At 37.3% G+C, this 23,201-nt stretch overlaps 1 protein-coding gene across 5 annotated transcripts in view; it reads right to left on the reverse strand.

Annotated features, from left to right (window-relative positions):
* Nucleotides 1-23,201, reverse strand: part of usp6nl (USP6 N-terminal like) — a 100,346-nt gene that overhangs the window by 37,113 nt on the left and 40,032 nt on the right. For 4 of the 5 annotated variants that reach the window (XM_054624415.1, XM_054624413.1, XM_054624417.1 and 1 more), the window contains 4 exons: nt 11,077-11,144; nt 6,754-6,833; nt 4,493-4,532; nt 3,649-3,729 (listed from right to left, as the gene is read on the reverse strand). In XM_054624415.1, coding sequence (XP_054480390.1) covers nt 3,649-3,729; nt 4,493-4,532; nt 6,754-6,833; nt 11,077-11,144 — 269 coding nt within the window. Of the gene's footprint in view, nt 1-3,648; nt 3,730-4,492; nt 4,533-6,753; nt 6,834-11,076; nt 11,145-19,837; nt 20,122-23,201 lie in introns of those variants that run through there. The other variant, XM_054624414.1, reaches the window with a different exon arrangement.

The following is a 23,201-nucleotide window of genomic DNA, read 5'->3' on the forward strand; positions in this document are numbered from 1 at the left end:
TTTTCTTTTAAATGTTTCTTATGTGTCACATAAAAGTACCATAAGAGTTTTTATGCCTTTAGCTGTCTCCATATTTTTTAAAATAAAGAACTATCTTTTTAAACTGGCTATTAATTTAGAGTACTGTTATAGCCTTAGTATTTTTAGCTTTATTCTTTTTTTTTTTCTTCTATCTTTTAACACATTTGTTATTGTTTCTATATTTTAAATTTTTTGTGTCCAATTATTATTATCGCTGTCATTTTGGGTTTTGGAAGAAATACATTTTTTTATTTTTTATCATCTTGAATTTTATATTATCTCAACTTGTCAGGTTTATTTTTTCCCGGGAGATTCAGGACTTACACAAAAATAACTTGTATAGGATCTTGTGTGCTTACAGTGTCCAAAAAGACAGTAAAATATTACTCATCACATTCACATGATGGCACGCAAAGTTGAAACAAGCGAAGCGGGGAAAAAAAATACACGGTTTTATCTGCTGACAGGTTGTTGTTCAATCAGAGCCTCAGGCAGTAACCAAGAAAAGATTATTCAGAATAGAATGAAAACTCATCAACAAAGCCGCTCTGAGCTCGTCAAAGATGTCACAGATACAAAACAGCGTATGCACGGATGTACTCAGCACTCTTCCCCGAGCAAAAGCAAAGGGCTTTGGAAGGTGAACCGCGACCATCTGGCTGGACGAGCTCCAGGAGAGATTGTAGAGAGAGAGAGAGAGAGAGAGAGAGAGAGAGAGAGAGAGAGAGAGAGAGAGAGAGAGAGACTGCCATGCATGCAGAACAGTTCCAAAGTAATTCAGCCCCCCGACAAAAGAGGATGGAAAATCATTGCGGACTCCGGGGCGAGGAAGATTAAGTCTTAAAACCCAAACTGCTGGAACAGCAAAGCTAATCGGAGCAGTGAATTCTCCGGAACGGTTATACAGCAGATATGAGAGGTCATGTGACTGACAGAGGGACCTTCTATCAGGGGACTGTGATCACAAAATACTACCTCGAAGGCTAAATGTGAGGTAGAAAAGGTGAGGTAGAAAAAGGTGAGGAACGTGGAGCGATTTCTGCTTTTATTTGTCGAAAACAATAACAGACGGAATGTTTTTAAAGTTTCTGACAAAACAAGACGTTTGTAGATGTTTTCTCAAGTTGTGGGAAATTTAAAACATGCATTTTACACTATTTTACACTAACAGTGAATCGATTAATTGAGAAAACAATTAGCCGATTAATACATAATGAAAATAACGAGCTTTAGTTCACTCAACTTGGTGGTAAAATAACATTGCAGATGGTGTTTACCTGATAAAATCTACTTTAAAAGTGAATATTCGTCTTTCTGTCATGCATTAAATCTGACAATGTTTAAAAATACATTTGATATTTCTTAATGAAATCGTTCTAATTTGATTTGTTTGATGAATATCTCATTACACGTTCATTAACACACACCTGTCGACCAATGGGGACGAAGTGATTAAGTTTATTCATAAAAACATGGTGTCGCCCATGGCAACAGTTTCCCTCTTAGTTCGTAGTTGCTGAATACGTCCTGTGTACTTTTACTATCATTTAGGGTTAGAGTACTGGTGGTAATATAAGATACTTTATGTACAACTCAAATCCAAGATAATATTTAATTAAATATTTTATCTTTAACCTGAAATGATTTGTTGCTTCAAAATAAAACCCCGGTGTTTTTAAACTGATTTACAGAGATGTTAATGGAATCACCTGCATGTCAGCGTGTGTGATAAACATGACGTATGCGTGTGTGGTTTCCCTATTAAAAAGGCAGAGTGTGTGTTTGCTTGTCATCATTTCAGATTAATGACATTAAGTTGTGTGTGTGTGTGTGTGTGTGTGTGTGTGTGTGTGTGTGTGTGTGTGTGTGTGTGTGTGTGTGTGTGTGTGTGTGTATCAAAAGCGTACACTCCATCAGCCTCCTATCACCACACGTGGGAATCACTAGTTTCTAGTGCAACAGCCTTTGTAATTAGGATCTGATGAGCGAGTCAATGAGAGCATCTGTTAGCACTAATCATCCTTTCACTGTGCGTGTGCGTGTGCGTGTGTGTGCACTCGAACACGCGTGTCAACATTTACGTTTCTGTGATTCTGAAACGAGGGATAAAAGTATAGAGTTTGGTCCAGGTCCTCAATGACCCCAAGTGACCCAGACTGGAACAGACCAGGTCCAAATGACCACAACTAACCCAGACTGGAACAGACCAGGTCCCACTGACCCAGAAAAGAAATATCCCTGAAGCTTTACATAAGAGGAGTGATGTGACGGAGAGAGAAAGGACTAAACACTCCTCTGTGTCCTTGGCAGTTACATTTTTCTTTGAAACAAAGAGGACGCCATGCTGCAGAACGAGTCTCACTCCGCTCTTTGTGTCAGACATGAGTGCATTTCACATTTCAAAGCCCACTCACTAAATCCCTGCTGGAAGTGAAACGTACAAATGAAGGACACCACAAACCACAACACGACCTGCACCTTTAAAAACGAAGAAGGCTCTAATGATGCAGCAGAGGGCAGAAGTACATCAACATGAGGAGTGGTATCTTTATATTGATTTACAACTTTTGTCCGACAGAAGACAAAAACAAAGTCCAAGATCTTCAATATCTAAGGATTGTTGCAAAAAAGCAACAAGAAATATCAAACTTATCCTAAAAGCACACAGTTCAACTCATTAAAGACAAAGTTTCCAATAATAAATGGACAATGAATGAGTAATAACTTGAGTTACAAGTGGCAAAAGACAATATGTTTTGTTTTAACTTATCATTATGAGGTAAATGTTGATTGCATAATGAGATCAGTGTTTAAATTGTGTTCCCTATCAGCCTCACAATCTCCTACGATAATTAAAATGACATTTACGGCACAAAGAAAGTGCGTCAACCAAAAACAGGAAGAGGATAGCGCTTTTGTTTTCCCTAGTAGCTATCGGTTAGACGGTAGAGAAACTGTGGAAAACAAAACACAATGTGTCCTGTACAGTTTTGACAACGCTTCTTGTGCTGTAGATAAATAAATGTACCTTTTGTATATATATATATATATATACACATATTAAGCACATTTACTTGATAGGAGACTCCTGCAACAATATGACTATAATCAATCTATTAATCAATAGCAAATCATGGTATCAGTGGTGTACATTTACAGTGATCAAGTACTGTACTCAAGTACAATTCTGATGTACTTTTACTTTACTTGAGCATTATTTTATGCTACTTTACACTTCTATAGTATTCTATTCTTCTATTGGAGTTTCTATACAGATTTTACAACGATCAATTTATAAGATAGATCCGGTGTTGTACATTTAAACTATCCAACAATATTGTAAAGAGGTTCAAATGTGCTCCATCTCCACTGTCTGTTACATTAAAATAATAAACAATTTATTGATAATATGATATATATTATAACACAACTCTCTGAGAGGAACCATTCTTCCCAATTTGTATATTTACTTTAATACTTCTAAGTACATTTCTACATTGACTTAAGGGGAATCTTGAATGCAAGACTTTTGCTCTTGACGCAGTATTTCTGCAGAGCGGTATTGCTTCTTTTTCGTGTATTACTTCCTCCATTACCACATAGTATTGACAACAAACAGTAGATCACCTTCTCGCTGTTCTTGTATTTGTCCCAGCTCTTCAGCATCTTCAGCCATTTTGAGGTCCTCTCCACCTCCATGTGTTTTTGCTGAGTGGAAAGAAGAAGTGACACGTTAACAACTTCCTCTCGTTGGTTTTTCTGCACGGGTCCGATGGGAATCACTGTCAGAGCGATGTGTTTATACTGTATGTTCAAAGTGGTTTGAAGCCGTGGAGATGCTCTAAATAAATCCTTCTGTAGATGTTCATCAGGTTTTCTACATTTTGGTAACATGAGCTCATGTTTTAGAGCAGATTGAAAAGCTCCTTTGTCGTTGTGTGCAGCTTTGGGATCGTTAATTTGATTTTAATATATCACAAATATATACGTAATTTGTGATATATTAAGTTTTGTTAAGTCTAAGATCTTCCACATTTACGGATTGTTGCAAAAAAAGCAACAAGAAATGGCAAACTTTAAGTAAAAGCATTCAGTTAAACTCATTAAAAACAGTTTACAACAATAAAAAGATAATAAACAAATAATAGTGGAAACGGACAAATTTCTTCACATGGGAATCACTGTCAGAGCAACTTGGATTTTAATATCACAAATACATCACTTTTGTTTGTTTTAGTGTTTTTATTTATAACATTTTAATTAACTGAGTAATTGGTTTCCATTTTTTGTGGGAATTAAACGATGAATAATATTGATAACATTGAATTATTTTGGATTTAGGGTCTATTCCCAAACCCTAGGAAGAGCTGAGGTGAACTGAGCTTTACAAGTGTAAAAGCATCTATTTTCTTTCGGTAGATATTTGTTTAAAATACAGTAAAAGTTACAGAGACATAGTGAAGAAACTCACCTTCTCCTCCACTGAGTCGCAGGATGGAAGATCATGCTTACTGAAGAGAGAAGAAGAAAAAGAAAAGAGAGAATAAGAGATAAATGGTCTAGATCTCATCTCTTAACCTCCAGTTTATTTTTATTTCCATCCCTGTTGTCATATGTGCAACTAAAGAATCACAGTTTACTCTGATTGATGTAACGACAGTGAAATCCGGGTCAGTGCTCGTCTCACTCTCGGAGACAGGAACATCAAACATGTCAGCGGTCACACAAACAGGAAACAACAGATTAGACATTCCTCAGTTTCTGCTGTTTATCTGTAGAGTCCCTGCAGGAGCCAAACTGTTTGCTTTTCTTTCCTTTTACAGTTACAAAGCACTGTATGGAAGCCCAGAGGGGACTTTATTAAAATTATAATATAAACTTGAAAATGAAAAGGTTATTCCACAATAGCATTATTTTATTCCACATATACATGTGTTTTTTTGAGTAAAAATGCAATCAAGTAATCCAATTTAATCCAGTTTTTATTTTTTACATATGTTAATTGGGCGTAATATGACCATGTTAAAATGAAAATGAAAAAAGTAATTTAATTTTAAAAGTCTAAACCTTCTGTAGGGTGGACAATATTAAAATGTTAACTCAAATTTGAAAATTAAAATGCCATATACACAATATAACCTGTTTTTGAAAATATTAAAAGTATTTGATATTTCATTTTCTGTACAGTGGACAGTATACAAAAATTTTATGAAATTTGTGTTAAACAAGTTAAAATCAATAATGAATGTAACCTAAATGTCCATTTGTGCAAACATTTAAATAAAACATTTGGCTTAAACATTGCTTGCATTATTTGAAAATCAGGCTACATTGCTTTTATTCCATTTTTAATTTTATTTCTTACTAAAACAACACAAAACTGTTGTTGAAAATGATAATGCTGTTGTGGAATAACATTTTCATTTACATGCTTACATTACGATTGATATTTAGCATCATTTAGCAAAATATAGATTGCAGAGATTTGAATGAGGTCAGCCAAAAAGCTTCAACGCATGTTCGATCCCTGCTGACGAACATTTGTCACTATTTCCTCTTTTCTTCTTCTTTGTTTTTTTAACGAACAACAATGTATCTCAAAATCAAGATGAAAAGTGACAGTTGATCTACTGATTTCCATTATTTTTTTTCAACACGTCTACGATGTTTTGTTTTAGGATCCCTGCAAAAAGGCAACAAGAAAAAACTAAATTTTCCTTTCAAGAAATTAACTTTCCTCTTTTTTTTTTTAATTAACATAAATGAGGTCCCTTTTTCCAGTAAATAATTAGGACATTATTAAGAAATAAGAGGCCCTTAAAATAAAGTGGTACCCAAATGTTAATGAAAGCGACACCGTGCCACAAAGGTGAGCTCACTGCAGGAATGAGTCCCGATGAGGTGTGTTGTTTTTTATTATCATGAATTAAGCAATTACACAAATTAGGTATTTCCTGGTTTTATATAAATAGACCAATAAATGCAATTGAGTTATTTTCAAACTAGACACATTTCTTAGGGAAATGGAAAAAAAAGCAGAGTGTGAAGACGCCCTTTAAGTCTATTCTTTCACTACTCTTTCAGTCCACGTAGCTTCCTAATCCTGCAAAGCACATGAAGATCATGGATCCGTCTAGGCTCATCTCTGCTGCCCAGATTAGTTCTTCGTCTAGTTCTTCTTCTTCTTCTTCTCCTTCCTGTCCTCCTGCTTCTTCCTGTTCTCTTCTCCCTGTCCTCCTTCTTCCTGTCCTTCTTCTTCTTCTTCTCATCCAGTGACCTTCACCTCAGGCTACTTCTGTTCCCGTCAAATACAATCAAATAACCCAGATTTTTTTTTTTTCTGTCCCTCCATCTTCCAATGCCTTTGGTCTGGATCGTAGCACTCTATGCTAACACTGATGCCCTGTGATTGTGGCTAACCAGACTGCTTCCTGCCTGCATGTATATATATATATATATATATATATATAAATATAAATATATATATATATATATATATATATATATATATATAAAAATATATATAAAACACCATCACAGTGCTGTTTAGGAGCCTTGCAGCCTACCAACCGGCCCAGCCAAAGCCACAAACAGTCTCCTCGCCTTTAAAACCTCTCATTTTCTCTCTGTTCCCTTCAATATTGTTCAAAGTGGGCTCTGAATGGTTATTAAATTAGTTATTAGGAATAATGACGGGTTATGATGTGTTTTTATTTCTGTGAGAGTCCTTACTGAACGAAGCCGAAGCGGTCGACGACTTTGTACAGGTGGAAGTTGGTGTCCTCCCAGGGCTCCACGATGGCCTCTTTTCCCTGGAATCAAGAAGAGAGAAGGGAACACATTACATTACATTACATTACATTACAGTCATTTAGCAGACGCTTTTATCCAAAGCGACTTACAGGAAGTGTATTCAACATAGGTATTCAAGAGAACTACTAGTCACCAGAAGTCATAAGTGCATCTCCTTTCTTAAACAAGCATCTTAAAGCATAAACCAGAGCAAAAGTATAGTGCAGAGGCAAATTACTACGAAAACAATAATTGCAACAAACTAATACGAATACAATAAGTGCTACAAACTAATACGAATAGGATAAGTGCAATAAACAAATACAATAAGTGCTACAATACAATAAGTACAATAAGTGCATACGAATACAATAAGTGCAACAACTAATACGAATGCAATAAGTGCTACGAGGAAGGCTCAGGGTAGTACTTCATGAACAACACTGTACTCTTACACAAAAAACAAAAAGAACTGACAAAGTGAACTGGCAACATTTCTATCAGGTACAAATGACACTTTAGACATTAACTCAGACAACCCAGTGAGTGCTGATGGAGCAGTTAGCATAGCATTACATTACATTACAGTCATAGCATAGCATAGCATAGCCCTTTTCATTCCAAACATTTTAAAAGATGTTTGCTCGTAGTCTTGCAGACAGACCGACTGACAAAGCGTGACTTTAGACTTTTTAGAAATCAGCATCAATATGTTGTTATTTCTGCATCCTTTTAAACTGTTTATTGAACTTAAACCATAAAAAAACCCAGTGTTGTTGGGTTCATACGGCTGTTATAAACCAGATTAAGTCAGTAGGATTGCATATAAACACCAAAGATCCTGACGTCAAACTCTTGCAAGTAAAGCAAGGTGGTAATTCATTCTGAGTTTGGGGAATTTTAAAGGGCATTTATCACTATTTTCTGACAATTTATTGAGAAAGCGACTAATTGCTTAAACATTTGTCAATTAAACAGCAAAAAAAAAATCAATAAATAACATAGTATTTAATACAGAACTGTCATCTGAATAAGTTTGTCTAATGCCTATAAAATGACATTTTTATTAAATGTTTTTGTGTCTGACAGTTCAAAAGATCTGAGAAAAAGAAAGAACTAAAAATGATACAAAAAAAATCTTAATTTTATATGGATGTGTCGAACAAAGAACACATTTTGTTCTTTTATTAAAATTAAATTAAGTGTTACACAGAGCTCAATCTCTGGATGAGGGGAAAATTATGTGAAACACCGACAATGTTTTGGTTAAAGAAACTATATAGAATAAATAAAGTAGAAATGAGTTTAGGACATTTGAGGACATCAAGGTCAAAAAGTGACGTGCAATTTTGAGACTTTTCAAACCTTTTAAAGACAAAACAATGAATCAGTTCATCTGAAAAATACTGTAGATAATAATCAGTTGCAGCCCTGCAGTTTTTTTTTTCCTGATTATGGTTTGTGCGCTGAAATAAACTGAACAGTGATTTCTGATTGAGCTCCAAATGACATGCCACCCACGTCCTTCAGGGCCAGAGAATCATGTTTTGATTGGCTGCTACATTAGGAGGGGAGCCACGACTCGGCGCCCTTGGGGAAAGAGTGTGTGTGTGTGTGTGTGTGTGTGTGTGTGTGTGTGTGTGTGTGTGTGTGTGTGTGTGTGTGTGTGTGTGTGTGTGTGTGTGTGTGTGCGATTAACAGGTGTGAAATGAACAGCCAGACGCCCACCTGCGTCACCGTCTGCCTCCATGCCTCCAAAAGAAACCGGCTCTAGTTAATTCACCATCATGGACCAATGACACAGAAAAAAAACCCACAATAGGGGCGTCTGAATGTGTGAGGAGGGATTATGTAGAGAGACGGGCAGGGAGAGAATATCAAAGAGTGTGTGAGGAAGAAGAAGAAAGGGAGGATAGAGGACAAAAAAGTTGGATAAGAGTCGATGCAAAGTTCACACCAAGAAGTACAACAGTATGGAAATGTCACAAATCGAATTGAGGACTTGATGCGCTGAAAAATGAGACACTTAAAGCACGTCTTTTATGTAAGACTAGGTTCCCATAATGCTTTGGGGAATGTAAACAGGAAGTAAAATGTTGCTTATTTTATTTTTAGCCTATATTTGTTTGTAGGAAACGTCGAAAATGGATTTGAGGCCTCGTTGATGAAAAATGAGTCTCACACTTAAGCAGATATGAACACAAACAAATTTCTATGTAAGTCTTTTATAGTTTTCTAGGTTCCCATAATGCTTTGGGGAATGTAAACAGGAAGTATAATGTTGCTTATGTTATTTTGAGCCTATATTAGCTTATTGGCAAATTGATGCCATTAAAAGTATGCAGAATTATCTATTAGCAGATCCTTTTTGCAGTGTACTCCTGTATGCACAGAGAACTATAACTGCAAAAGAAAACGTAAAAATGTGATGATTCTCAGGCAACTTTTGAAGCGTATTTCTGGCCATTAATTCAAGTGCACAAAATCAGATGTTTCTAAAATATTGATGTGAGGAAAGCTTATAGCACTATTAGGAAGACACAAAGACTTCAAACTGAGCACCACAGAAACAATGAAAGAACCTCTCACTCTGTCTGCTACCCGACTGCTAAAAAATACATATCCTAAATATATTCTTCATACAGCACCGGAGACAGAAGGCCTGTCTGTGGTTTCACAGGTCAGTCTGACGACCAGATGTTGAGGTGAAACATTTCTAAATCCAGCGTCTGCACCGCTCCCTCAGCAGAAACACACATGCACGCACACACACACACACACACGCACACACACACACACACACCTCTGGAGACTCAACACACCTCATTGTTTCATCCTGCGTATGTTCACACTCTCAAATAAGAGCCGAGGACGAGGACATCATCTGACACATTCATCATTTCTCTCTCTCTGCTTTAAAATCAATGTCGGTGTTTTTGCAGGTATTTGGTCATAAACCAAAGTATTGGATAAAGTGGAAATTTTGCGCCAGAGGCATTAAGAGATCATCAATGTAATTACAATTCATCCTGAGGGGAACATTTCAAGACAATCCAGCCAGTAGTTGTTTAGATATTCCAGTTAAAACCACAAATGTAAAGCTCATGGTGACCGTAGGGGAAAAGGAAAGGGATCAATTAAGTCAGTAGGGTTCATCCTCTGAGGATCATGAATATCTCTACAAGATTTAAGAACCATCCCTGGAGACACACTGTTAATGTGACTTCAATTTTTTTTTACAATTTAGCAAAGACATTACACTTTAAACTGATTTAAATGTGACACTTTCTGTGAAGATGTTTTAATACAATTCTCCAAAAGAATCGAATCGGTGATCAGTGAGAGAGAAAAAAAAACAGACATCAGTCAGCAAAACTAGAAACAAAACATTTCTTGCATTTTATTTCTTCTGCAGAAGACAAAACAAAATCATTTTTAATATCGTGCGTTTGGTCGCCCGTGATAACCGAGTCCATTAAACTCCTCCCCCATCACCGACAGTGACTATGACACTGATTTAGCTCTGATTGTGCCTCCACACACACACACACACACACACACACACACACACACACACACACACACACACACACACACACACACACACACACACACACACACACACACACACACACACACACACACATTAAGCGCCTCCATCATCGTCTCCTCTCTCATAATGAGGCAGCTTGATTATGCAGCCGGCTGGACTAAATTAAAAAGACTAATTTACAAACCGAGCGTGGTGGGCTGGTTCCACTGATACCGCCGGGCTGTGAAATAGAGGTGTCACTCTGGAAACATACACACACACACACACACACACACTATGGAAACTATGGAGAGTATCACCATACAGGAGTTCATGTAAATTTAAAGATGGATTCTTCTCTTTAAACCACATTTTTTTGTCTTGCACTGCCGATCTGACACAGGTAGTGTGGACCATCAATGTGGCTTTTAAATGCTTGATTTCAATGTTCATTTTTGGCTTTAACTGAGGATGCTCCATCTGAAATGTGTCACATAACAGCCTTGCTAAATTCATAAAAATATTGAGAACACAGAGCGGCAGTTTCTGCACAACGCTTTCTGTTATTTTTGTGTTTCACGGGCAATAAGACGATGATTCATGGAGGGATTTCAACACTCGGCTGTGGTTGACCACAAAAGAAAACTATTGTCTTAAGCTACAACTTCCCCCAAAAGCTTTTTTCAGGATAAAGTACACTGACTGCTGCCTGGAGGGAGTGTTTACCGTACCTTGTCATATTTGGCGACGATCTCGGCTCGCTCCTGGTCAAGTTTCACCGCCGCATCCTGATCAGACGCTGCAGAGCAAACAGAGAAAATACAAAAAGGGAAGATTTAATGAGTGTCGACAAGTTTTAACAAACAAACTTTTAAAGCTGCGTGGTTCTCAGTGTGCCCTGACAGCGATCACACTCTCTGTGTTTGTGGCAAATGTTTTTCAGGAATCAAGCTGGACACTGATGTCAACAAAGCAAGTGTGTGGTGATATTCACAGCACAGATGCTGCAGCAAGGACAATAGTTTTGTTAATGTTTCAGTTTACTTGAATTCAATTTTATACAAGGAGCTCAAAAAAACTTTGAAAAAGTTAGCATTTTGACAAAGTACATAAAGAGACATGACTTAAGGCCTTTACACTACGGGGGGCGTCGCGAATAAACAACGCGAAAATGCAAAAATACTCGCTGTAAATATTATATGTCTAGTGCTTTTATTGTAAAAGGTAAGAACAGAGGGAATTCATTTGTATTGTCTTTGTGAAGATTAAAAGGATTGATTTGTTGTGACTACGGAGCCTCCATATTGTTTTATTAATAAAGGTGCAACACAACCCTTAACCTGATTGGTTGACGTCACAACAAATGATGAATTTTCATACAGTAAGCTTCTTAAAACTCAACGCTGCTCTTTACTTGGTAAACAACCGACAAAGCCATGCTAACATCTAAAAGTTAGCGTGCAATGTTTGCATCAATGTAGGAGTTTCCTGTGATGATATTCAAGTGTAAGAAAAGAGAAAAGTCATTCATTAAATCTGACAGTTGAGGGGATATTGTAAGTGTTGGACAGACATTGGTGCCCCTGGAGCTACGCCGCTAACGTTAGCATGACTAAAAAACAACCAAAACCTCAACAACTTTAACAAGACTATGGTGCATGAATTAGGCCACTAGTTTCACTTAAAAAGTCACTCAAAAGTAAGAAAATTTGGTATTTAGTGTTGAAGTTTGGTAACAAAAATCAGCCAATAATGTCGATTAAAGGGCTGCCTGTCTCACTGTCACACTCATTACAGTCATTTAGCAGATTAATTTTATCCAAAGCGACTTACAGGAAGTGTATTCAACATAGGTATTCAAGAGAACTACTAGTCACCAGAAGTCATAAGTGCATCTCCTTTCTTAAACAAGCATCTTAAAGCATAAACCAGAGCAAAAGTATAGTGCAGAGGCAAGTTACTACGAAAAACAATAATTGCAACAGACTAATTTACCAATATAATAAGTGCTACAAACTACTACGAATAGGATAAGTGCAGTAAACAAATACAAATTCAATAAGTGCAGCGAACTGATACGAATACAGTAAGTGCAACAACTAATACGAGTGCAATAAGTGCTTTGCACTTTTAGGAAGGCTTGGGTAGTACTTCTTGACACACACACACACACACACACACACACACACACACACACACACACACACACACACACACACACACACACACACACACACACACACACACACACACACACACACACACACACACACACTTCAAACCGGTCATGGGAAAGCTTGGCGAGGCCGGCGTGACCTCGGCCTTCGTAGAATATGGTGCGTTTACGTTAAATCTGACAGCTGTGGTCACATAGAGACGTCACGGTGGCACAGAAAGCTTTTTCATGCGTTTGCAGAGACACATTGTGTAAGTGTTGTTGCTATGCATGCTGATAAAACACACACACACACGCACACGCACACACACACACACACACACACACACACACACACACACACACACACACACACACACACACACACACACACACACACACACAGTGAACACACACCTCTCACCTCTAAATCTGTATTTCCCACATTCACACTTCCTGATTTAGCCAACAACGAGAGGCTCCAAACATCGGAATGTGTGTTAACAAAGCTGGCACACACACACTCTATTAAGTGGGGTCATGTTGTGTTTATGTTTAATACAGTGTGTAGTGACGGAGGCGTTTAATGAATCATACCTACAAGAACTGAGAGGAGAAGCGTGAGACGTTACGAGGTGAAACCATAACAATAAACACCCTGAAGAGGATGGAATATTAACGTTAACTGATACTGAGGGAACTGATGCTGTCAAGTTTAATGATGGAAGCAGAAATAGAAATACACAAAGGGACTGTTGGTCAGGTTATTATTGTGAGAGGTATTTTTTAACTTCTTCTGCTCTGGGCTATGGAAGCCCTGAGGGAAATATAGAAAATCCATTTTCTAAATCTGATCTCAGTTGTTTTTTGTAGAATTGTTTTGTCATTATAATCTTTTTTTTTCTTCCTCTTTTTAAGTTCTTTAGAAAAAAATATAATCTTTGAAACAGCAGGAGAAAAAAGTTTTTACAGGTCCAGGATGATTTTTCCAGGGTACCTATTTCATTCAGGAAAACAGGAGGAGAAAAAGTTTTGCCAGGTGAATATTTTGTTGTTTTTGTTGTTTATGGGTTTGTTGCTGTAATACTAATAATGGCCACAAGAGGCTGAAGGGAAAGACTACTTCATGTTCTAAACAGGACTAAAGGCATTAATGTTTTCCTCCGTGTGAGTTTTAATTTCTCCATGCACTCTAAACGCAAGGTAGATATATTATTTAGGAAGTTTTGAAAAATAAAACTGAACTGGAAAAAAACATGAATGCTTTAAGTCCTGTTTAGACACGTGTAAGGTTCACTATCGCCTCTCGTGGCCAAATTGAGTATTACAACAACAAAAACAATTGGTTTTTTTCCATCTGCCCAAACTTTTTTTCATCACTTGATTTACAGATAAAACCTTTTTTTTAAAGAACCAAGAAATTCATAAATACTTCCCTCTCTGGGCATCCATACTGTGAGATGAAAAATATTTATTATAGTTTTATATTTTGTTATCGGAGTGCCTTACAATTGATTATTTCACAGTCTTTTCTAGTTTTTTAAACTGGTTTACAGCATACATGATAAAGAATACATTTAATGCAGTAATCTTTTTTACAATTAATCTCTTTCTCTGCATGTTTTAATTTTAGGATAGTTCAGCCATGTTCGAAGTGATACGGAAATGTTACAGATTTGATCCAGCAAGCTTGCCTTAGTTTTCAAATAGTATATTATGATAAATAACATGAATTCTTTGCTCTAACAGGAAGCACATCAACAAAACTGGACCGACTGAAACATGCTTAACAGAAACTATTGCAAAAGTGCAATAACCTAGAAAACAAAGCGTCAGAGTCCTAGTCTAAAAAAAAGTTAGAAAAAAGGAGTTTAGGCCAGATTTTTTCAAAAACTTCACAAACCGTCCTGGTTGGAAGGATTTCATGATATCACCACAAACTATCAACTACAAACAGCTTCAATCTGCCTTCACATGGTTTGATTCCCATGAGTTGTGTACAAACTGATGATCCCTTTCTCTTTTTTTAAAAACATTTTTTCATCTCTTCACAGGAAGTACTTGACTCCAGTCGTTCTCCAGCTTCCTCTCGGGGTCTCTGGGGTTCGACGGGAGGATCTGGAATTCCAGAACACTCCGAACAAACATTCTCCTTATTGAGCCGGGCTGGCATTTTTATGACAGGATGGTGAGTGTGTGTGTGTTAGTGTTCGTGTGTGTCAGTGAAAGGCATGTCGCTGTGGGCTGCCAAGAGGGAGGGGGGTCCATACACAACAGTCTGGGGGCAAATAAACAAATACAGTAAAGCCCTTTTTTTTCCTGCTGGGAATCCCCCCCCAGGAGGCCCTGTGGTTCCCATGGTGACAGGGAGAGGAATTTTTGGGAGGAAATGGTATTCAGCCGTCTCTTTGCACTGAAGCTTTAATTCTGAGGCCCTTACAGACATATTAGTATTCCACGGTGGACTCACTTAAGTTAAATGCAATTAGAGCCCTTTTCATGCATCAAGGAACACATTGGCTTCCGTGACGGAGATGGTTGAGGTTGTGTTTGTATGTTTTTGTTTGTGGACGAGGAATCTCTCATTGGCCGTCCAGAGAGTTTAGAGGACGACCCATTTGTGACTTAAAGTTTACGGGGTGCTTTTTTTTTTATCTTAGTGGCTCTGAAATATGTTTAACATCGTGTGCAACCACTGGACACTAAAGGGTTAATGGAAGAGGAAGGTTTATTTAGAATTTCTCTCAGTAAATTAGACACTTTCTTGCAATGTAAATTTCAAAGCAATTTAACTTTAACTAATTCCACAATACATGTGCTCTTGATTACATTTTAAGAAACACCAGCCTTAAGAGAAAAACATAAAATGTTTTTTATTCAACAAGTCAGTTGGTCCAACACTTTGGTCGACAGAAATATGTCAATTATTGGATCGTCTGCAATGAAGTTCAACCATGAAAGATGAATCCTATTGATCTTGGAGTCCAAAACAGTCTGGACTATTGCCAATACCAAACCCATATTTTGACATTCAAACCACATTTCTTTCTGCGAGGAATATTTTTCTACAAAAAAAACCGTTTTCATATATATATATATATATAAAAAAAGGGGAAATTCTTTTATGTTAAATGTTGTTAAAATGCAAGCACCTGTAGAGGAAATGTCCCTAAATGATATTTGCCAAAATTAGCATTTTTATTTCGTTGAAAAAGTCCAATCAAAGAAGTTCAAAGAATCAAAGAAGTTTATAAATGTCACATCTCTGTACTCAAGCAAATTTTGGCACATTTCATTTAGGGATATTTCCTCTACAGATGATTACGTTTTGAAAACATTTAACAAGTTTGCAGAACTTTGCCTTTCTTTAAATAAATTAAAAAGTTTTTTGTAGAGATATATTTCTCGCATTGAAAGTGTTGGAAAAAGTTTTGGTTTGAGTTTTTTGGTATTGAAGAAAGTACCAAAATAAAGAAAACGTAAACTGTCAATCATTGGGAGAAAATTAATTAGTAAGTATAGATAGAGGTTGAACAAACAGGGATTAACTAACAAAACTGAAATTATACATCACAACATCTGATTATTAAACAGGATCTCAGTGTGTTAACCCCCCCTCACCCCCCACTGAGATGACCTTTCCCCTCCTCCGCTCTTGCTTTCCGTCCCCAGTGGTGAGCCCACTGTCCCCGTCCTGCTGTGATTAAAATGTCCCCTCCCCCGTCATCACATGTCCAGCTGGCTGCTGCCCTGTCACCCCCGTCACATCGTGCTGCATTCAAGTCACGTGGGAACTTACTGTCAGCACTGGGGGCTTAAAAAAGAATTAATCTGATAACCGTTGTTGAGAATTCAGGAAGTGAGGTGTAACTTCCCCCCCAGCCCAGCAGGGTTTAACAGGTGACGTAGAAGCTGTTCTCACGCTTCACGTTGTGTTTTATTTTAATCCGGCAGCTTTTAAAGCAGCTGTGAGTTCCACGTTTCCACTTGTCTCACTTATTAACAGCAAAGTGAAAACCTGTTATTACACATCGTGTAAGAAAGACGTGTAGAGAACAGAGTGGGAATTATGGTTTCGAATATATCAGCTCAATACTTTAAATATTTATTTATTTTTCTCCTTTAGCTTGAATACTTATTTTCTCTTATCCTTGTGTTACATCGACTACATGTTGAAATAAAGTTTTATATATTTTGAAAGAACATGACTGACTATCATTGTTTTATGTTCATTTTTTATTTTAATCTAATTTATCTAAATAAATGCCTATATAAATATTTGCTGGTTATCTCCATCTTCTACGACAGTAAATTACAAGTACATCTAATGATCAGACAAAACAAGCAATTTCAGAGACATCAACCTTTTCTTTTTCATCAATGTCTGACTTTTTACAAACCAAAATGATCTGCAAAACTACTTAAAACAATCATTAGTTGCGGTCCTCGCTAAAGAATGATCTTATCTTATCTTATTTCTATGATCATTTTCTCAAGAGGTTACATAGAAAGACCAGGTTGTTTATGATTCAACAGTTTATTTATTTCAAAGCCTCCAAGAGAAACTTAATTTCTTGGTTTTTGCTTCATTCTTTTACTACGTCCTTGAATCTTAAAAAAACTCATCCGTGTCTTAAACAAATCAAACACTAGCGATGCTTCTATTCTTGTCTTCACACTTGAGAAAAGCCACATTTGGATTTTGCATTCAAAAGATTTTCTCTTAAATAAAGAGGACATATGTCTTTAGACTCCACATTTCACAGTAACATCTAATCCTGCAGGCGAACACTACAGTAGAAGACGTGACAGGAAGCATTGTGAGGTTGTATTTGTTCCTCATTATTATAGCTGTTAATGACCGCCGCTGACAACCAACAACACGACGACCATAATCACAGCCTCCCTCGTTTCCTCGGCTCTCCTCTCTGCCGCTGTAATGAGCCCTCTTTGTTCCTTTTGTTGAGGAGTCATTACAGCTCTTTGTAAACCATGTTGTTGTTGTCCTCTCATAGAGATGCTATCTGCACAGAAACAGGAATAATAATAATCATAACTAATAATAGTGCAGAGGTTTATTGGAGAGTTTACTTGGTTCAGCTGTGGTGCGTTCAGGGCGCACATGTAATCGACGTACACGCATTCAGAGCTCCTCAGTGTCCGATTATCCGATATGTGCTCACTAAACATGCAGAAAAAAAAAATCAATAAAGCGATATGTGATGATTTCTTAATGCGCTGCAATCAATATCATGATGGGTTCTCTTGTGACATTTAAAAAAGCAGAAACGTTGCTGCTTTTATTAAAAAGGTGTGGGTTATGAATTCTGGTTCATGGTCATTTTCGATTTCAAGCTTTCTGTGGAACACATTTGAATTTACGAGATTTCCAGTGAGAGTTACTGTGGAGGTGGAAGTCTTACTACAGATATTTCAATCTTAATAGTATTCAGTTCTGCAACATTTCAACCTTTTTATTATCTAAAAGAAATGGCATAGATGTTGCTCCATCTGTTGTTAAATTGGATAAGAATATGCACTTTTTGCAGTTTTATAGGCAGAAACTATTATTTTCTTTAGCCTTGGACTATGCACTTTTGTTTTCAAGGCTTTAACTGCACTTTTGCATTCATTTCTCTAACATCTCTAGAAAAACATAGCAGCAAAAAATATCGTCCTGCTTTCTGGAAAACTATCTTGCAGTTTGGAAGTGACGTGAAGTCATTGTCTGCAATATATTTATATATTTTTGTATTATGAGTTTCCCTGTGCCTGCTGCTTTACTATTGTTTTAAAATCAGTATTAGAGACCCAATGAAACCACAGTGAGAGCGTCTCTTACTTTCTGTACTGTAACATTGAGCTGTATACAGTTACATAATGGATTTAAATCAAATCCTTCTTATTTTATTGGATTGATACAAAGTGGGCAGGCTTGGATGTCACAATATTTTGGGTGGAATTTGTACAAGCTTACATAAGGGCACGTCATAATTTGTTTTAAGGGAAGAATGGGTGGTTGGATTTTGACAAAAATACAAATGTAATTGATTTGCATAAATTGTTAAATAGGTGCACCATGTGACCATGGAGATGATCCATAATGGTAAAAAAGGCTTTTTTCATTTCTTTCTGACTTTAAATGAAACTAAAATCAATGTATTAAACTCCGAAATTTGATTCTGAGTTTCCCAACATGAATTGAAACGGGTTTAAATATGCCATGTGTGGCATCTATGACAAGACTGTCTAAACGAACAGGAGCAATGGTGCTAATTTAGGTAAAACAGAAACATGTAGCACCTTTAAATACCATGAAACCCCAAAAGACCAAATGAAGTCACCCACAACCGAGGCCACACTTCACAGGACACTAATACGTGTTATTACTGTGCTTCAAAAACAATCATCCGTCTCTCCCAGTCTGCTTTTCCAACCCGACCTCAACCACATGTTAGCATGCTAGCACGTAGCACCCTAAAGTTAGAAGGGTCCCTCTATTAACAACCAATGAGGCAACAGAAGACATTTCACAGCTCATCCTTAGCCGCATGCTAATGTTAGGGCATTATGTCATGTTCGCACAGAATAGCTAATTGCAGCGCGTCAACACTTCCTTGCTGCTGAACTGGTGACATCATTTGGTGTTTGAGTTTCACCGGCCTTTGCAACACAACCTCACAGTCACACCTTATCTGTAGCATGCAGCAAGTATGGCTCAAAGTTTAATAGGTAATTTCGGCCCGTTGGTGGCGCTAGATTAAAGGTCAGGGGATCATCAAAGTTATCTGGTTTCATCCTCGAGGCAACATGAATGTTTGCACCAAACTTTCTTGACATCCATGTTACGAGATTACACTTATTTCACCATATTTAAATATACTTGGATATAAAACACTTCTACTGGAGCAACAAATGGTTTCATCCATTTTTCTCACACTTATTATGTCTAACATATTAGTAAAGGCTATTTACAAAGACAAAAACACATCATGCATTGGATTCAGTATGAGCTTTTGAAGGCCAATATCTTTATGGAATTATATACCAATATTTACTACCTTTGCATTTGCAGAAGGGATCAAAAACGGCCATTCCTACACATTTTCTTCACTAGCTACACTTCTTTTCACAGGTTTTACACTTAGACAAACCCATTTAAAATTCAGTTATATAAACCAGTAAAAACAAAAACTCTTATGTGTCCTTGCCATGGAAAATCCAGCCCAGAATTAAGTAAATTCATGCGCGGGTCACATACCAGAGTACTAAGTAAATATGTACACAAACTGTTTAGCCGCACTAAAGCAACATGAATAAATAATTTCATCTTCTACCTCTTTTAAAGCCGCCCAGTGGATCCTCAGAGCGAGTCGGAGCTTTAGTCCGCATCGGTCAACCGAGTCCAAACAAACCAAGAGACAACCTGAACTACCTCATCCTCGCCGCCCGTCCCCTTCCCACACTGTCACGCACCAACAGACGGCGGGAGGGAAATATGAGCGAGAGGCAAAGAGAAGTGAGATCAGCGAGGTTCACAATGCTGCCGCTTGTTGTACTGAAGCCTCCATACACAGAAAGAAATCTGACTTCAGGAGCGAGTCAGTCCCACTCGCCTGCATTCTCCACCCAAACACAACAACAACACAACAACAAGCTCTATTCAACACATCAGAGAGCGAGAGAGAGAGAGAGGGAGAGAGGGAGAGAGGGAGAGAGAGGGAGGGAGACACTAGGGGCTCCAGCCAACTGAAGGGGAAAACTCTCCCAAATGTCATCCAAAAAAACATGACAGAAGTTTAGAAGTTTGTTTGTTTAACTTTAATCCAAAAGCAAAAACAAAGGTCTAAAAACATAATTGATTGAGTTGTTTGTGCCTCTGAAATGTGAATATTTTTGCAATAAATTCAGCAATGAAACCATTTCCCAAACTGTCCACACAAAAGAAAACCTCTTCTCTGTACTTCTATCAAAGTGAAGCATAAACAAGTTGGGAAAGAGAGAGAGGGGGGACCAATGGGGACCGATGATGACAGTTGGATGATGAACAGGTTCCATTAAAACTTCATTATGAGATGGACGTGATGTACCATGAAGGGTCTTGTGATGTGGCATAACAAAAGAAGAGGGATGGTGGAAGGGGAGGGGGGCTGAAATGAGCGACAGGCAAAGAAAAAAAGAAGTTCTCTATCTGTGTGCTCCATCGGTACAGGAAGTCTCTGTGTTTGTGAGGGGAGAATCGGCGGACAGGACTTAAGTGCTGTTATCGCTTCTGAAGCTCCAGGGTCAGAGAGACGAGAGCGAGCGAGTTTCTGCTGTCAGACGTCATCTCCATTTTCTGGAAGTCCACTTAATCAGCGTCTCTATTTGTGCTTCACTACCTTCAAAAGTGACCCTGATTCAATATGTTTCAGTACTTTCAGAGGCTTTCATCTCTCTTTGCTCTTATTTTTTTTTTCTGTTATCCAAAAGCGACATACAAAACATCCCTAAAGCAGACGTGTAAGTTTTTCCCTGCACTTATGACAAAAAACAATAATCAACCGTAGCTGATTAACGTTAAATCTGTGAGTAACTTGACCAAAATGAAAGTCTTGGCTAGTTGTGTTGTTTCAACAATCCTGTTAGCCAAGTGCACAACTATATAAATGTGTTCTTTATAAACGGTTCATGATATTTTCAACAACAAATATATTTAGTTTTACGTTTAATATAAGTCAAAATATAACAGATTTCATTAGTTTGTCTGCCAAATTATACAAAAAAAAAACCACACTCAGCAATTACAGCATTATAAAGCATTATTATTGTTATGATTAGGCACCAACAACATTTGACTACACCCTCATTAAATCTTGTTATAGTTATATTTAGGGTCTCTCAGCACATTGTTAAGGTTAAAGAATCTTCATGGTCTTGGTTTAATATCAGACCTTCTGTCTGAATTAAGAGCAACAAAGCTCGTGTCAGGATGGATGGATGGGTCAAACAAACGTAGGCCTTTAACCCAGGAGACCCCTGTTCATGTCTCATATGATATGTTGACTTATTTTGACTTGCGTACGTTAGTTAACTTACATAAAGTAAGGTACTTAAGTTACCTAAGTAACATACTTAACTTTAGTACCTAACCTAAGTTACAAAGACAGGATTTTAACCCAGGAGACCCCTGTTTGTGTCTCATAGGAAATGTTGACGTATTTTAACCCATGTTCCCAAAGGTCATATATATCGTCTTGGGTGTTATTGGTAAACAACTTATTGTGTCTTTTATGTATGAGTACGAGTTGTTTAATACAGAAGTCTGCAGTAACTTGAAGCACGACATCTAGTGTGTTTACTTTACAAGTATTTAACCAAACCTAAGCAAAGAAGCTGCTAATGTTGTTTCAATGAGTCAGATGCATAACATTTTCATATCTTCTGCTGCTCATCTAATCTTCAGGTTGTTGTTTTTTTATACTTTAATTACTTACAAATTAATGTAAATTGATTTGCTCTCAGTTCTAGCCATATATGAGGGAGAAATGGCATCTGTGTTTTAGACCAAGGTGACAATAAAGACAATAAATAAAGTAAAATGTTAGATTGTTTCCAGATTAATAACTATATGTCTCAACATCAGAAGTAGAAGACAGTGAACCACTAGAATATTCTGGAAGAACATGACAAAACTGTAATGTTTCAATTGTAAAAATGATATTTTCTGATAACACAGTTATAGATTAAAAGGTCTTTCAACTATTGATTCTCATTCTCTTTTTCTCTCTTTTACATATTTTGGCACTTATGCAACTTAACTCCCTCCAACTGTTTCCTGTCTTCAGCTCTGAGATTCAGGCAGTTTGGTGAGTGGGTGTGAATAAATAACTACTACAAACCAGCAGCAACAAAACAAAAAACCAAAAACGAAACACTTCTGAACTGAATGTTTTTGTGAATAAATTACTACAGACACAAAACACAGAAATCACAATGCTCAGAGTGGGCATCAGGTCTTAAGGTGATTCAGATGTGTAAATGCACTAAAACAATGAATACAACTTTAGTCATGTAGCCTCAACAAAACCATGTGTTTACAATGAAAATCAATCCGTGAGAGTTGTTATTGTAATTGAATAGAGATGCACAGATATATCAGTATTACCTACGCATACGTGTGCCATCTTCCAAAATAGCAAACGTCTAATACTGCAGAAACAAACCAGGGACAGACGAATGTAATATTAGAGGAGAGATGAGCAGAGCACTACAGCACCAACACGGCAAATATTAATCAATATCAAAGTGTCTGTCAGCGAGCGAAACAGCAGCCTGGAAGATAATCAGATGCAGTCATTTTGTTCAAAGAGGCTAAATGTGGGAACAGATCAGAGAGATCTAAATACAGCGACATCAAGGCAGATCATCATTCCTTCCTTCACTTTCTAAAACTGTAACTGCATTTATTTTAACAGCGGACAAATACGTGTATTATTAACTATAGCAGATAATTGTATGAAGCTCTGCAGAAAGTGAAAAAAGTCACTGTTCCTCATTGGTTGCTAGTTCCTCACTGGTTAAGGTCAAAGTCTTGGGTCATTTCCTTGTTTCTCTGGCATGCAACACTTTTACAGCCATTACTAACTGTTATAAAACCCAGATGAAGCCTGACAACCCCTACAATATTTAAACCCTGTCTAATTAAAGGACGGAGGTTGA

The sequence above is a fragment of the Anoplopoma fimbria genome, chromosome 23, assembly GCF_027596085.1.
Source record: "Anoplopoma fimbria isolate UVic2021 breed Golden Eagle Sablefish chromosome 23, Afim_UVic_2022, whole genome shotgun sequence".
In the NCBI taxonomy this organism is placed as follows: domain Eukaryota; kingdom Metazoa; phylum Chordata; class Actinopteri; order Perciformes; family Anoplopomatidae; genus Anoplopoma; species Anoplopoma fimbria.